The sequence below is a fragment of the Mus caroli genome, unplaced genomic scaffold (assembly GCF_978045245.1).
Source record: "Mus caroli unplaced genomic scaffold, Mus_caroli_1 scaffold_16, whole genome shotgun sequence".
Taxonomy (NCBI): Eukaryota; Metazoa; Chordata; class Mammalia; order Rodentia; family Muridae; genus Mus; species Mus caroli.
Window position 1 is genome coordinate 61815526 of NW_028227271.1, and position 17009 is coordinate 61832534.

At 39.6% G+C, this 17009-nt stretch overlaps 1 protein-coding gene across 4 annotated transcripts in view; it reads left to right on the forward strand.

Moving 5' to 3' along the window:
* The first annotated feature begins 1684 nt into the window (after positions 1 to 1684).
* Angpt1 (angiopoietin 1) overlaps positions 1685 to 17009 on the forward strand; it is a 241844-nt gene continuing 226519 nt past the window's right edge. For 2 of the 4 annotated variants that reach the window (XM_021183364.2, XM_021183365.2), the window contains exon 1: positions 1685 to 1981. In XM_021183364.2, the coding sequence (XP_021039023.1) occupies positions 1685 to 1981 (297 nt within the window). Of the gene's footprint in view, positions 1982 to 2025; positions 2140 to 9441; positions 9490 to 17009 lie in introns of those variants that run through there. The other 2 variants (XM_029469437.2, XM_029469438.2) reach the window with 2 other exon arrangements.

The following is a 17009-nucleotide window of genomic DNA, read 5'->3' on the forward strand; positions in this document are numbered from 1 at the left end:
AGAAGCATGTTATTTGGTGTGGAAAGGACCAATGAATCTCCTCACTGTTTGTTTACTGTAAGCAAACCACCTCCTCTCTGGAGTCAGTTTTGACCTCTGCTTTCCTTCCTAAAGATGCATCTGTAGCCACCACTGCCCTTACCCACTGCTCTGCCCCCATTCCAGGACTCAAGAGTCATGCTGTGGCTTCTGTTTGTATACATGCCTGAGAGCAGAGGCTCTTTTACTTCCAAAGCCCACGAAGCTCCTAATGAAAATCCTGCATGTACTCACATCCAGTACACACATACCCTGGTTCCACCCTAAGTTCCGTAATCATCTCCTGGTCTTTGCATTTGACTGTGTACCTTTATTCAAATATTTATACTCTGTACTTAGGAAAGCACCTTCAGATCATATGGCTTTCTTTCTTAATAAAACCTCAGAGGTTTCGCTTGTATAAGCCATTGGCACACCTGATACATGCTTGTTCTCAGATGGTTTGACTCTGTAGCCACAGAGGATGTGTGTGGAATTTCCATACCAGTGTTAAAGGCAGCCATAGCAATGCCAGAGGTTCTTGTGAAATATATGATTAGCATGTACCACAGGAATTAATAATTCTCAGGCCACTGTCTTAAACTGTAACCACATTGTTGTTGTAGGGAAGTTGCTCAATTTATACTCAGAGAATGTGAACAGCTGCATTCTGACCAAGAAACCAGCGTCATTTAAAATCCATATCCCAAAAGGTGCTTTCAAAATACTACTTAGTATGCACGTGATATGTTGCTTTGAGTGACAAATTACGGTAATTTCCTTGATAATTTGATCTTTTGATTCTTTTATTCTCCTTAAAGCCTATGTAAATACAAAGGGGAGAATGCCATTTCTAAAAATAGTTTTTAAATGTCTTTTCTGGAGTAAATTTTTTAATTTAATAATTTTATACAATTATAAAAAAATCCATTGGAGATTGTGCCAAATTAGGGTTCCTCAATTAAACAGTAACTTTGAAAACATACTTCTAGCTTGCTAGATTTTAGTAGGTCAGCAAGCACACCCAAACGTATTAAGGTGGACTGCTCTGTTTATTGATTTTCCGTGCATCTGCTAAGGACTCAAGGCAATTGTCTGCGGAAGGGGGCGGGAGGCCCATACATGATCGAGGTCATGCGCATCTAGCCAATTTGTAAGCCGATCCGCCGCCCAAAGCCATCAGCAATCCTTAGCATAGGGGCACACTCATGCATTCCTGTCAAGTCATCTTGTGAAGGCTGCCTGCTTCCAGCTTGGCTTGGATGTGCAACCTTAATAAAACTCACTGAGGTCTGGGAGAAAATAGCAGATCTGCTGCAGATAGGGTAGAGGAAAGGGGCTAGAATATGTACTCGCAGCTGACGCGGGCAGGCTCCACGCTGAACGGTTACACAGAGAGGAAACAATAAATCTAAGCTACTATTGCAATAAATATCTCAAGTTTTAACGAAGGAAACTATCATTACAGTTAAATTTTTTTTTCAAGTAACGCTTTTTTAGAACAAAGCTAACAAATGGCTAGTTTTCTGTGGATCTTCTTCAAACGCTTTCTTTAACGGGGAAAGAGTCAAACAAGCAGTTTTACCTGAAATAAAGAACTAGTTTAAAGGTCAGAAGAGAAGAGCAAGCTTTGCAGGAGGCTCGGAAGGCAAGCGCTGGCAGTACAATGACAGTTTTCCTTTCCTTTGCATTCTTCGCTGCCATTCTGACTCACATAGGGTGCAGCAACCAGCGCCGAAATCCAGAAAACGGAGGGAGAAGATATAACCGGATTCAACATGGGCAATGTGCCTACACTTTCATTCTTCCAGAACACGACGGGAACTGCCGTGAGAGTGCGACAGAGCAGTACAACACCAACGCTCTGCAAAGGGATGCTCCACACGTGGAGCCGGATTTCTCTTCCCAGAAACTTCAGCATCTGGAGCATGTGATGGAAAATTATACTCAGTGGCTGCAAAAAGTAAGTGATCGCTTTCGGTTTCTAATTGCTCTGAGCTTTTCCCTTCCCTCTCTGCAGGGAGCTCAGAGTTCCGTAGGGGGCATTTGTGTTTACCTTTTGCTCCGGGGAGCAGTGTTTGCAAAAGAAAAGAGGCTCCCTCTCTGGACTCAACTTCCTGGGTAAGCCAAGGGTCCTGGGCTTGTGGGAACCTCTGATCCTGTAGCTTCCTAAATGTGCGTCTAACATTAGCAAATTTTATGCCAACCCTGTTGTTTTCTAAAGTTTATCTTAGGCATTTTGACTGTCAAAGTCCAACTTTGAAAAAGTAAGCGCGCACTTCTTGGACAAGGTGGTGTAAAAGGAAATCATAATGGTGATATTAACAGAGGTTCGAATGGAATGTACAGCAGGGAGTTTTGTGAGTTGCCATGGGAAATCTTCATAAAATGCTTACCCCCGCCAACTTTTAATAAAAGTATGAAATGAGAATAAGTATAAAGTACCCATATTGTATTCGTTTAGAAAGATTGTATTTGTAAGTTAAAGGAACTTAACTTCACAAGTGGTATATGAGGACTGACATCTGAAATCAAGAAAATAGCTTCTGATGGGAAAATTGTAAGAAAGGGGTGTTGCCCACATTGAAGGTAGAAACTGAGTCCAGGGAGTCTCCTGTATGCACCTGCAGATTGGGCTGAACACAAGAAGGCTGTGCTAATTTTTGACAAGTCCTGGTTCGCTGGGTTAGGGACAGAGACAGTGCCATCTGGGAGCCTCAGTCTCCTGGGAAACGTTAATGCTGAGTGCATATTTGATCCCATTTTATAGAAGTCACATTGATCTCTTGTGAGTCTTTTTTTTTTTTTCTTCATAAGCCATAGAACATTTTGTAGTTGCTGTTGTTAAGAGTGCCCTTTCCATGGTGAGCTCTTGTTTCAGCTCATTCTCTAATCGCTGTTTAGCTATGTAACAGGTAAGTCCACATTTCTAGAGCCATGACGGCATTTGTAAACGCTTCTCTTCCAGGATGTGTGCTAAACCCTTGCCTCCATGTGAGCAGAAGGATCGTGAGTAGGCTGCTGGTACCACAGCAGACCCTGTGAGAGGATAAGGGATGGGAAAAGGCCAACTTCTGTTCTGTGTGGTCCCAGTCACTTACATAGCTCTGACTGTTGCTGACTCATCCCTGGTGGTAGCTCTTCTCCTTTTGTCCACTAGGGACTGAACTAGGATCACAGTTATTTCTTTCAGCGTGTGACCAGGAACTCGGTACTTCAGGAGTTCCCAGACTTGGAACTGCATCTTCCTGCTACAGATCACAGATGAAAAGTTAAGACTGTAGCACAAAACATATGCAACAGTCTTTGAGGATGATAGACACTTTGTCCAGCACTATTCATAGAATTAGTTTATAATAGAACATCTGGTGTTTCTATGGCTGCATTTCATTCTACATAAATAAATGGCTTTGGTTTAATAGTTTGTTATTATGCTCAATATCCCATCTACAGTGTTTTCAATGAGAACTGAATCATGATCAATGTGGGTGCTTTGAGGAGGGCATTGTAGTTCTAAATCATGAATGAGCTATTCTAGTAAAAAATGTAATGATTTGCTTTAAGCATACAACCAAAATAGTGATTCACACAGTGATGCATATTTTCTGTTGTTGCTCTGCAGTGACAGGGCAAGTGCACAGTTCTGCTGGGCTTACATCATGCACACATTTCATACGTTAATTTGTTTTGTGAAATAAATTTGACTCTCATTGGCGTTGTTCTTAGTCCGAGATCATGGCATAGTTTTCAACTTATAGCCAAGCATAAGTATTAAAATGTTTCTTGGTTATATCAATCCTCACAAGAATAAATCGAGCTGAAGAAGGTTGAAGTGGCCCAGTTGGTATGAGCAGTTGGCTTGACTATTGTCCGCTTGCATTTGCATATCTTTTGTCATTGTTAATGTGATTGGTTGGAGGATCAAGTAACCAAATAAGTGCATTCATCAAAGAACTTGGTAAAGACTCTCATAAATTTCCCTTAATTAGTGTTTTCTCCAACTCAGACTCCAAACTTCATGTAATATGTTTGTTTTGAACTCATATGCACATTTTTCACTGTAATTACTCAGAAGACAATACTTACAATTTTATGCATTTCTATTTTTATTCTAAGTAGTTGTTATAAGTTAAGAAGGAATGTTGTGCAGGAACTAATGCAAACAGTGAAGATACATCAAATTATTTCAGCCATTTATTCAAAAAATTATTAATCAAAGTATGATGATAGCTGTCAAGAAGGCTCCTGATGCAGAAAAAAAAAAGTATTATCAAAGCAATAGGAGTCCAGACTATTGCTGTGATAATCTGTTCATATCCTTAAACACTGGTAAAATGGATTTTTAAAAATATCCATTGTACAATACTGGCTACCCCACAAAATACTTTATAAGACTCTCAACTTGCATTTCTCAACTTTTGTAGCTTTACAATGAACAAGCAAGTTATGCAAGAGGACTGTTATGGCGTGGGTCTCTTGTCATGAGGGGCTTAATTCAATAAGGTCCATTTCCATGATTATTCCTTTGTTAATGTGATGTAGGATGATAGCACTTGGCAGAAAGAGAGCTGTGTAATTATATATTTAACATCACAGTAGATGTTTGCATTTGAGGCTCCTATATTATTTGCGGCTCCTATATTATAAAGCTCTTTTTGGAAATATTTCCAGTGGTACCAGATGAATGAGAGTGACCACATCTTGGTAACTAACAGGGAATAGAAATGGATGTTAGGTTTTTGCAATTTTCTATTCTCTGGGGGTGGGGGTGGGGAGTTTAAAAATGCCCCTCCTCTCCTGTGGAGGTTAGAGGACAAGAGTCAAGTTTTCTCCTTCTGCTATATAGGTTTCAGAGGTCAAGCTAGGGTCTTCAGGCTTGGTGTCAAGCACCTTCACCTCTGAGCCATCTCATTGGCTGCTCTTGAAATTCGTTGTTGTTGCTGCTGCTGTTGCTGTTGCTGCTGCTACTGCTGAAGCTGTCTATTTGTAGGTTTTTGTGTTTGGTTGTTTTTTATTTTAAGACAAGGTCTTATTCTGTACCCCAAGGCAGCACTTGGAAGTCACTATGTAGTGTATGTAGTCCAGGGTCTCCTCAAACCTGTGGCTTATCAACCCTCTTGCCTCAGCAGCCTAAATGCTAGGGTTATAGAAGGTTTGATTGTCACTATTGCTATTATTACTGTTGTTGTTGTTGTTGTTATTATTATTATTATTATGTGCATATATTGCATACATGTGAGCGTAGGTGTGTGTGGACATGTGTGGAGTTCAGACAACAACTAGAAGTATCATCTCAGGATCTCCATTTACCACTTTTAAGAAAGAATCTCTTGTGGGCCTGGAGCTCACCAGTTAGGCTAAACTGGCTAGCTATCTTTTCTTCCACAGAACCTGGAAAGTTGTGCTATTACAGACTCACTACAAGCTTATGGACAGTATTATTTCTCTTGGTAGATCTCAGAGTTTAGGGCCAAGGCATGTCTTTTTCCTGGAAACTGCAGGCCACCTTCATCCCTTATATTCCACCATTTCACATGGACCCTCTTCTTCATAGTGTTCATTCCATATGTAATTACTGGTTTATATAATTTAAAACGATTAAAAAATATGTTACTTTCTCCCTTAAAATCTTCCCATAGCTCCCCATTATGCAGGAATGAAATCCCAACTGCTCACACAAAGCCCCTCCCAGTCCTCCCTGGACCAGCTCTCTGGCCTCATCATTGTTACCTTCAAAGGACATTCCAGACACTCAAATGGCATGGCCTTTCTTGTGATTTCTCCAAGACACAAGCTCCTTCCTGCCCCAGGCACTTACAAGCTATTTACTCAGTGTGGAAAATTGGTCTTCAGCAATTAGTCTGGATGCATCTGTCTGTCTTGCTTAGGTCTTCCCTCCTTCAGAAGTTCTCTCTGAACCACCTTCTCCTTCTCAGACTGTTGAGAGACTTGCTAATGGGTTACACTGCCCTATTTTATAGTTTTTAAAAAGTAAAATATAATCACACCATTTCTACCTTAGATTTCCTCTCTCCAATCCTTTCTGTATATACCCTTGAAAATTTTTTGAATTCATGACCTCTTTGTTTTTAATAGTTTAATTCCTAAATATATAAGTTCAACATGTTCAGGCTGTTTATAATTTGATCCGTAGGTATATGATTCTTGGTATTAGGTAATCAACTGGAAGGCTCTTTCCTGAGGAAGACTCTTGCTCTCACTCTCAGCATTCCTTAGGTGCCTGTAACTGACTCGCTAGTGCTGGAGCCCCGAGATGTTTCTTCTTTCCATTGTTAATATGTCTATTGATATCATCCTTGTTCAGGTGTTTTGGTCTTGTATAAGGACAAATTATAAGGAACCTTTCATGGGTGTAGCAACTCTGACATTTCTAGGAGACACATTCTCCCATCAAATTTCCTGATCTTCTGGTTTTGTTTTGGTTTTTTTTTTTTTTTTTTTTTTTTTTTTTTTTGGTTTTTCGAGACAGGGTTTCTCTGTATAGCCCTGGCTGTCCTGGAACTCACTTTGTAGACCAGGCTAGCCTCGAACTCAGAAATCCACCTGCCTCTGCCTCCCAAGTGCTGGGATTAAAGGCGTGCACCACCACGCCCGGCTGATCTTCTGGTTCTTATATTCTTTCTGCATCTCCTCTCCTCCTAGTTCAGGAATTGCGCTGTAGATATGTTTTGGGGCTGGACATTGCACAATCACCTTTCTCTACATTTGGATCAGTTGTAGTTTTCTGTAATGGTCTCCATTTGCTACAAAGAGACATTTCTTTGATGAGGGGTAAGACCTACACATATCTGTGGGTATAAGGATGAATTTTTAGATTATAGTTAGATATTATGCTTCTTTAGTAAAATGGTGGGTGTAGTTTCTCTCCCAAGTTCCTCAATGTCCCTAGCCTTCGATAATCATCCATGCCTGGCTAGCTTTCCAGTACTAGGCCTGATTCTTCTCTTGTTGAATTGGTCTTAAGTCTAGTTAGGGAGCTGTTGGTTACTGCCAAGGCTGGGTACCACTGTTACATGCTTAGGGTTATTGTGCTATGCTGGTGGTTCATAGATGTCATAGCTGGGTAGAACTATTGGTTGCTTCTCTCCCTTGGAAGCTTGGATGGTACATTAGGGAACCATGAAAGCTAGTCTTTAGGGAGGAGAATTTCAGGACACAACCAGCTCAGATCCATGGGCTCTGTCTGAAGTGCATGCTACTTGCAACAAAAGGGACTTAACCTCCAATCTCAGGAAAGATACCAAAACCACATCATTTTTATGGCATTTACTGCTATGTGGCACAATATTAAGAATTGTTCTACAAATTATTTATTCTGTCTTAGCCATCTGTGGTCATGTAAAGTTCCTTATAACACAGTTTTTGTCTCTTTTTGATTCAATTTGCATTATACCTAAAGGCATGTGTGGCACATATTAGGGCCTCAATAAGGAATGGCTTGATTATCACAGGCATAATGTATGATGAAGTAAAAACTTTAATTGCTGGTTAATTTTTATTGACTGCATTATTTATTCTTTTGGTTGCTTAATGACTGTTTGACAAAATTTCCTAAGAGAGTGGGTAGAGAACACAGTTTTATATCCACAAATTCAACCATCCTCAGATCAAAAATACTTTAAAAACATGCATCAGGACTGAACCACACGTGGACATTTTGTTATTCTATGGTAAAGCAATCATTTACACAGCGCTAGGCTATGTTAGGTTTTATAAGAATTCCAGAGTTGTTTAAGTACATAATGTGTATGAGGAATATGAAATATTCTGGTATTTTGAATAAGAGACTTAAGCATCTACAAATTGTGTCTGCCAACCCCTTGGATCCAAACCCTCTTAAGGATACCAATGGAAGAAAATACTTTTTTTTTCAACTAGTAATGAAAGAAGTAATTATGTGGAGCTATTCAAAGTATAAATAACATTTATAGCCATAATGCTTAACTATATTCCACATATTACCCCTTAGATATACAGCGTGAGTATCTTTTACATCATCTTCATGAAAAGTCATCAAACCATTGCCCTTGGGCCAAATCCTGTCTGTCACCATGTTTATAAATAAAGTTTGATTACAACAGAACCACAACCACCCTCCTTCTTGTGTGCATTGTTCAAAGCTGTTTTTGTCCTACAAAGGCAGAATGGAGGAATTATAGTTGAAACTAAATGTCCAATAGAACTTAAATATTTATTTTAGTATCTGGCCCTTTAAAGAATTCTTAAGCCTGTTCAATATCATAAGAGGAAACAGTATTGATATTGGGACTATTGCAAGGTAAACTGTGAAGTTGGTTGTGTGGGAAAAACATTGACCTCCAGCAGGCAAAGTGAGGATTTTGCCAATTGGCAGAAAGCCTTACTAAGCCAGTTCTTGGCGTGGTGTTTGGCATGATGTGAGGTGACATTTTGGAGTACAAATAAGGGAATTTTGTGTCTTTTCTTTCCCCTACTCATTATCATGTGAACAGAGAAATACTCTTGAAACTGATACATGTCAAAGAGAAAAGGCACCTGGAAAACAGTTCTGCAAACAGTTTTCCACCTGTGAGTAACAGGTCTGGGGTCTCCTGTTCCCTGTGCCTGTTCCATCCTGTTGGCTGAGTGGTTAGTAAGGATGTTGACAAGACATCGGAACCATTTAGTGGTCTCAGCCATGAACTTCAGTCAGCCTCTCCACTTGCATTCGGTGTACATGGAAAACAACTTCCTTCCCATTTGTTTCAGATCAAACATTAGAAAGTGAACAGGCTTGCACAGTGGACAGAAGGGCGGAGCCAGGAGTGGGAGGCTCTGTTGCCAAATGCAGGGTATTACCAGCCCTGCTAGGACAGACTGAGTTAGGCAGTTGGCTTTGCTCAGTGCTTTGGCCTGGTATGAACTCATGAATGGCCTTCGCCTAAGCCTTAGTTTCTTTCTTCTCTCTTTCCTTTTTCTCTTTTTCTTTTTATTTCTTTTCCTTTTTTTTTCTTCTCTTTTTAATACCACAAGCTATGCTGTGCCATTTGCGCAGATGCACAACACTAATTACATTCTGAGTCACCCATGACTTTTGTTCCAATACAAGATTATCCTTTGCAGTGAAGTTGGGAAATTCCAAACCCCCTTTGGTTTTGGCCCCGTGGTCTGAGGGAAGAAGGGCCTCTCGGTGTTTAAATCTTTTTACAATGTATACAAAAGATGTGCCCCTCTGTTATCAAAGAGTTTCTAAAGAGCAAAGACCCCTCTGGATTATGTTCCCCGTATTTGGAGGTGATGTTTACTTAGGCTCTGAATGCTCTCCTTTACATCACATGGAAGTATTAGATGGGAGATGTAGTTAGGCTTGATTGGTCCTAGCTGCCAACCAGTGATCAGAATCTTTTCCTCCAATCGGACAAATGAACAATTTCTAAATTACAGGCGCTGTAATGGAGTACATGGAGTCAGATGAAACTCATCATTCCACTGGTAATGTGTTTAGGTCACTTTTCTTTTGCCATTATTAGAAAAATATGGTGTAAGATAAATCCTCCACGTTTTCAATGAAATTCTATTTCTTGTTTGCTTTTAAATTGTTGAGGGAATACAAAAGTTACTTCAGACATCAATGTGTGTGTGGTCAATTAGCAGCTGGGATATTAATAAGATTCTAATGTGAACATCTTAATTATTCATAACATGTGCATAGCTCTACATTCTTGAATATCAAACTTACATATTTCTATGAGATGGCTGAGGCTGCCTGCAGAATAAGTTATTGGGAAGAGCATATGCTTTGTATGTAGTCTTAGGTTTTATTTATGAAAGTCTAATGAGGTAAACTATAATCTTTTTTTTTTTTAAGAATTATTTATTTATTTATTTTAGGTACATGAGTACACTGTAGGTGTCTTCAGACACACCAGAAGAGGGCATCAGATCCCTTTACAGATGGTTGTGAGCCATCATATAATATAATCTTATTCCTTAAAAATTATTTTATGTGAAATCAGTAAATATTTTTAAATCCTTAAGTTATATTTTTCTCTAAATTGTTAAGAGTCTCGGGGTGCTATAAGACATGTCAACACTCCTACCACTAGTAACATGCAGATAGCTAGTTGGAAGCTCAGTGGGTATTGACTTCTGCTCAAGAACCGCTCTAGCAATCAGGCCTTCTCCATGTTGTCTCCTTGCAAAAAATGTCAGATGTAAAATTTGGGTCTTATTACCAATATCTCCAGTATCTTCTTTTTCCACTTTCCCTTTGATTTTTAAATAGTAAGAATGGAAGTATCAGATGGAAGTCATTTAATAGTCATTGAGCAGTAGTTCAATAGATATATAACAAGCTGAATATTTAATAATCAAAAATACTAATAATAGAAGTTTATCACTTGTGGATGTGTGTGTGTGACCATGTATGTGAAGGTACACATGCATGTGTATACATGCAATGTTCAGAGGATGACCTCAGTGGTCATTCATCAGACACTGTCCACCTTTATTCTTTCTTTCTTTCTTTCTTTCTTTCTTTCTTTCTTTCTTTCTTTCTATCTACCTATCTGTTATCTATCTATCTATCTATCTATCTATCTATCTATCTATCTATCTAATTTGTTTGTTCATTTGGAGATTAGGTTCTCTCTTTGACCTGGAGTTCACCAAGTAATCTAGGCTGGCTGGTCAGTGAGCCCCACAACCTGCCTGTCCCATCTCCTCCCATAGCCTGTGATTACACCACACACCACCATACTCAGCCATTTTCCATTATTAACTCCTAGCTCACAGTTTTTTCTTTTCCTGTTTTTCTTTCATTGGAGATAGACTTTACATTTTTCTCTTTTCTTTTTTTGAAAGTAGACTCCCCCTCCCCCCACAATATATTCTGATTGGAGTTTTCCCACCTCCAGTGTCCTTAGCTTCCTCAGGATAGTTCCTCAAGGGAACTATGTCTGCTTCTGAATGAATAAACTGGTTCATTTGAAGTAATTGAGTGTAATAGAACTTGATTTTCAAACAAAGAGATTGAGAGAAATCTGTGTCATATAGGGGCATGTGGAAGGTCAAAGAGGATGTGTAGGATGAGGCTTGCCCAGGACTCTACCCTACTCCTTTCCAGCAACAACCTCAGAGGCCCCATAGGTTCCAAGAAATGTATTTCAGGCATCCTCAGTAGAGCTTTTAGGTGATTAAATATGAAGCAGGTATATCCTCGATATACAAAATGAAACCCAACAGTTGTTAAATTGAATACTTGTTGCTAGGTTAGCATGAAATCTGTAAGATACAAAGCACTTTAAGGTTATCAGATGTTGAAATCACCAAAACAGACAAACACACTCACTGTTCTAGACTCTTAAAATGTCTAGCTCCTCCCTACTCAGGATGACTCAAATGTGATAAAATAATAGATATCTCGCGGTCAGTCCTTGGCAAAGTGTGTTACTTATTTTACATATGTGTTGTCACATCATTGGTATTTGTCTGCACGTAGGGTTCTGTGATGGTCAATGATATCCTAGTATTGAAAAGTATCATGTTTAGGTGTGTTGATATTTTCCAATTCTTCATGCTGTTTTTTTTTTAATCATAAGTGACATTTGCTTTTATTTCTATTTTTATGTTTTTAAAATTGTTATTGGTTATTTTATTTATTTACATTTCAAATGTTATCTCCTTCCCAGTTTCCCCTCCACAACCCCCCCTATCCTCTCCCCTTCCCCCTGCCTCTGTGATAGTACTCCCCCACCCACCCACTCACTCCTGCCTCTGCACCCTAGCATTTTCCTACTCTGAGTCATTGAGCCTTCACAGGACCAAGGAGCTCCCCTCTCATTGATGCTGAACATATCCAGCTGGAGCCATGGGTCCCCCCACATGTACATTTGGTTGGTGGTTTAGTCCCTGGGAGCTTTGGGGGGGTCAGGGATCTGGTTGGTTGATATTGTTTTTCTTCTTATGGGGTCGCAAACCTCTCCAGCTCCTTCAGTCCTTCCCCTAACTCTTCCATTGGGGTCCCTGTGCTCAGCGGGGTTCAGTTTGGCTGCGTTCATCTGCATCTGTATGGATCAGGCTCTGGCTCTGGCAGAGCTTCTCAGGGGACAGTTATACAAAGAAACTTTGTTGTGTCCGTTTTGTGTACACCTGGCAGCTCTGAATGAGGACAATTTAATGAATATACCAATTTCGTGGCGCCATCTCCAGGGACTTTTTCCATTTTCTTCAGTAAAAGACTGAATGGCATCTGATGGGAGTATTGAGGCTGTAGGCACCTGATACCTAGAGGGAGAGCACTTCCTAATGTCCCTCCCTCCCTCCTTCCCTCCCTCCCTCCCTCCCTCCCTCCCTCCCTCCCTCCCTCCCCCTCTCTCTTCTCCTCCCCTCCCTACATCTCTCCTTCTTTCTCTGTCCCTCCTTCTCTCATCTCTCTCAAGTCTTCAGGGTGCTTGGTGACTTGCTTTTTCAAACCAGCTCTTCACTTACTCTGCAGCTGGGAGAATTCAGCATAACCAAAGCCCAGGAAGCAGAGGCAGAGGGTGAACCTCAGAGCAGGAAGGACAGAGACTTTTTCCCTGCTCATCTCTGCGTCCATCTGTTTTCTCTGCTCCTGTTTTTGTTGAAGAGCTGAGAGAGCCTCCACCAGCTGACCGTGGAGTGAGATGCTGGGAAGCTGAAGGCTGTGGGATGAGCAGAAACGCCAGTGACTGTCCCTTTCTGGAGGCCGAGGACAGGGGGAGGGGCCAAGTCAGGATTTTCCAGAGGGGCAGCAGTGAGTTAGAGCTTGAAATTAAGGATGTAGCAGGAATAGCAGGAGCTCAGCTTTAAGGACAGGCAAGCAGCCTGTCAGCCAGTCACCTGACCAAAAACACTGTCTCTTCAAGGAGGTCTTCAAAGTACAGGGAGGCAGAAATGAATACACTACAGTCTGTTTTGAAGAGTAAACCCACTGAAGTGGACAGACATGAAAGCCAATAGATTTCCACTGTGCCAATGTCAAGTTCAAAGATGATATAACCCACTGATAAAACTTGTGTACCAGAACCACACCACGGGAATTTAGAATCCTGACAGTGGAAGTAACTTGCTGTGTGGCCTTAGGCAAGCTCCTTAACTTCTTTGTTTCTCTGTTTCATTATGGATAAAATTGAAGAAATAGCTGCATACACCCTAGAGTTATTTTAGATGTAAGCATAATTTACATAAATTATTTTGCTTTAGCTTTTTACCCAGCAATTATGAGTTAAATATTAGGTAATACCAGGGATGATTTTAGATACTGTATCGGGTACTTTAACAACTACCAGAAACCCTGGAAAAAAACCTTACAAGCATCAACTTATTGAAATTAATGTAAGGCAGTATTTACCTGATGGACTTGTCCCATGAGGAAACTGAGGCATGGGGAAAGGAGGCCATTTTCACAGGACTATATACAGAGGCACACTTCAGGACCAGCAGGCAAATCGCAGGGAGCCCAGCTCTGTGAACTCTGCCCTTAATACAGAATGAGTTGCAGGATTTTAACCATGATGTCTCCTCTTGTTAATCCTAAATTACAAGTCTGCCTTTAGAAGTTTCTGCAGTTGTCTTTGTGGACAAAGCCTTAACTCTTCCATACCAAATGACTTGCGCCTTCCTCATGCTCTGTCTTAGCCATTTGTCCTCGCTGAGGCTTTAAAGCTCATAGTTAAATTGGCTGTGGCAATAGCTTGTATTGCCCAGTGCAATACAATAGCCAGGCTCTGTCCCTCCTGCAGGTCTGGTAACAGACCACACAGACCCCTGTCTGGAGGCCCTCCTGTCTTGCTCAACAGACATACCATCTTCTTGAAGTCACAGTGCTTAATTGAGTCTGACGGTTTATCTAAAAACTTTGAAATGCCAAAGAAAGGCTTACAATTACTTTACATGAGAGCGAAGGGGGTTGCCGTTTTAAATAGCTCCCATTCAATTCATGATCTCCCTCTTGGATTTATCAGTAGGCAGTCTTGCTTGGAAAAGCCAAAGTGCATTCTGGAACTTAAAGTATTATTCGCATGTACTTTTCTTCTGTAGGTCACACAGAGAGTTGTAAAAATGTGAAGAAGAAAACCTTGTTTTCTTGGGCGGGGACCTCTTATCTCATTTCCTCTTTTATTTATCATTGTTGCTATGAATTAAAATACTTCTGGTATTTTGGTCCGAGTTGGAGGCACTTGAGGCAGATATCTCCCTGTCTAGTTTCTTCTTCTGGTCTTGGAGGCCTGGCTATTCAGATGCCTGTGATGCAAGAGTTACTTCACAGATGAGGGAGAACACCTATGTGACTCTAAGCCACCCTAACTCCACACTGTACATTTCCCAACATAGAGTCCCACAGAAGAGTTCAGACAAAACAGATTGGCAACAAATCTAAATTTAGCTTTCTAACGATTTCTGTGTGGTAGAATAGGCTAAATACCACTTGAGCAACCAAACACTTCATTCTACGATTTCTTGCTTGCCCTGGGCTCTCCATTGACTGCTGAGTGCCTTCAGTGTGTGGCATTTTCACATTGTAGTTGCCCAATACATGCATACATCAATATGCATGGCAACATCTACATTATTTGGGGGTAAGTCTACTGGGGGAAATGTTCCAGGATCTAATGATGATGCTGAATGGTAAAGATCTTTGCTCAGTCAGTAGGAAACTATTGAGCCAGGGTATATGATGTTCTCAGTTTTGTGGGTTCGTTTCTTCATACACCCACTTGCCTCCTGTTTCTTTCACATTCTACCCATTTATCAATTACTTCCTGTCTAGATATAGGTGACAAATTGGCAAATACACATTAACAGAAACTGGGAGGCACATTCTTGTGCTTGATTGTACAGTTCATACATTACTAGACACAATTATAATGCCATTTATCTCATCCTTGTAACAGAACTAGAGTTGTTGCCAATGATTTTCTTTTATTTGCTGTGTTTGGTGAATTGATTCGTCTGTAAGGAGAAGACTATTAGATATTTGGTCACTAGCAGAAAAATGAAACTGAATGTTCTAGAAAAATCATTTAAGAACAACCTCAGTATTCACAGTCCTACCTTGGCAAGCAGTGTCATCTTCCAAAAACATAAGCATTAATGGTCTTACAGGTAATAGAGAGTATCACACCAGTGTTGAGCACAAGAAAACTAAAGGCTATTGCATTAAATAAATCTTAAAAGGTTGCACATTTCCTTTAAGGAAAATGTAAAGATTAAACTCAGATTTCACGGATGGGCTACATCTGATATTTTTCAGTATCCTTGCCTCTCCAACTGTTTCCTCCACAAATTAAAATGAATTCTCACTGTTGAGCTGGAGGCAGAATCGAAGGTTCTGAACACGAGTGGTGTTTTCCTAGACACGTGGGAGAATCTATTGTTGATAAACAGCCTTTGGTGGGGATCAGGATAATTTATCTTACGTGTGTGTAAACGTCTATGGGAAGTTGTTATTCTAAGAGAACTGTTCTCTATTACCCTTCCTGTTCCAGTAATTCTTTTGAATTTCACAAATATGTCAGATAAAAAATAATTCATTGCTAGTTTGACTTTTTTTTGAGCAAATTACTTAGACACAGTGCTTCAAGCTAGGGTTATTTTGATATGGATACCCAAATAAAGATACTCTTTTAAGCTATTTTAACTACATCTTTTTTCTTAGAAAAGTTACGGTGTAGTGACAGATTTTTTTAATTTAAGCACAAAATAGGAGTATAATATGGTGAATAGATTAATTTACAATTTTAATTAGTAATTTTATAATATTAATGAAATAGTATCCTGCTTAAAGTATTTTGGGGACAACTATTTATTACCTTTATTCTTTAAGAACTGTTTTATTTTTAATTGTTTGCATCTGTCTGAGGAATTACACACGTGTAACATGTCTGCAAACATGTCTGCAAAATCTTGAGGAGGGTTTTTGTTTCCCTGGAGCTGGAGAGACAAATGATTATGAATTAAATCAGGTAGGTTCTGAGAATTGAACTCTGATCTTCTGTAAGTGTGGTACCAGCTCCTAGCCACTAGGACATCTCTTTAACCACCCCCATTTTTTACCTTTAAATTATTTTCATTTTGTATGTGCTCAGAATGTTTATGCTTTTGCATATATAAATCTAACTTTTGTTCTCAATTTTAAACTCAAAAGAAAGACCATTGACAGGCTGGAAGTGAAACTTCTCATGTCTCTTACTAACAGAGACGACTTATGAATTTAGGAGACCTTGATTCAAATAAATGATTAGAACTGACAGTAACTAGAAGGAGAAAGCCCACATTCAGTCTTCAAGAATGAAAGCTCGTAGCTGAGAACTGACCGTACAGACAGCAAAAGGGTCCACTTGAGAATTTTTATTTCATCATCATTATGTTTCATATATGACATATGCTTGTATATTTTGAGCTCACAAGTCAAACTTGGACAAGTTGTAGGACAAAGATCACTATGTAAATGAGATATTTTGAACATTAATTCTCTTTAATAGTTTCATATTTTGTAATGAACCCCATTTTATCTAATTTTGAAAACCATACGAAAAAGATCTCACAGACAACTTAAAATACTCAAATAAACTCTAAAAGTCTATTTAAAGGTTCTTATGTCTCAAATGATTAACAAAACACTCTCTCCTGTTACATACAAAGTATCTGTCCCCTGTGAGAAATGAAGCAAGTGTATGTTCAGGGTGTCTCAGACTTTGGACATTTGAGAGTCAATAGCAAGAAGATGACCTTCTGCCAAGGACATCTACAGTTACATTTGTCTCTCATGTAATGGTCTTGTGGGTAGATATAGTTTGAAAGTTATATAAAATTTTTACTACTTGAAACCCACAATTTTCTTTCATATTTAAGTATCCTAATAAGAAATTCTATTTCTTTTAAAGTCTGTGAAGTATAAAGACAGAAAGTAAAGTATATGGGAGACAGAATTAGATGATCAGTGTGGTGAATATTTTTCAAAGCTCCTTTGACTGGTATCTCCATATTTG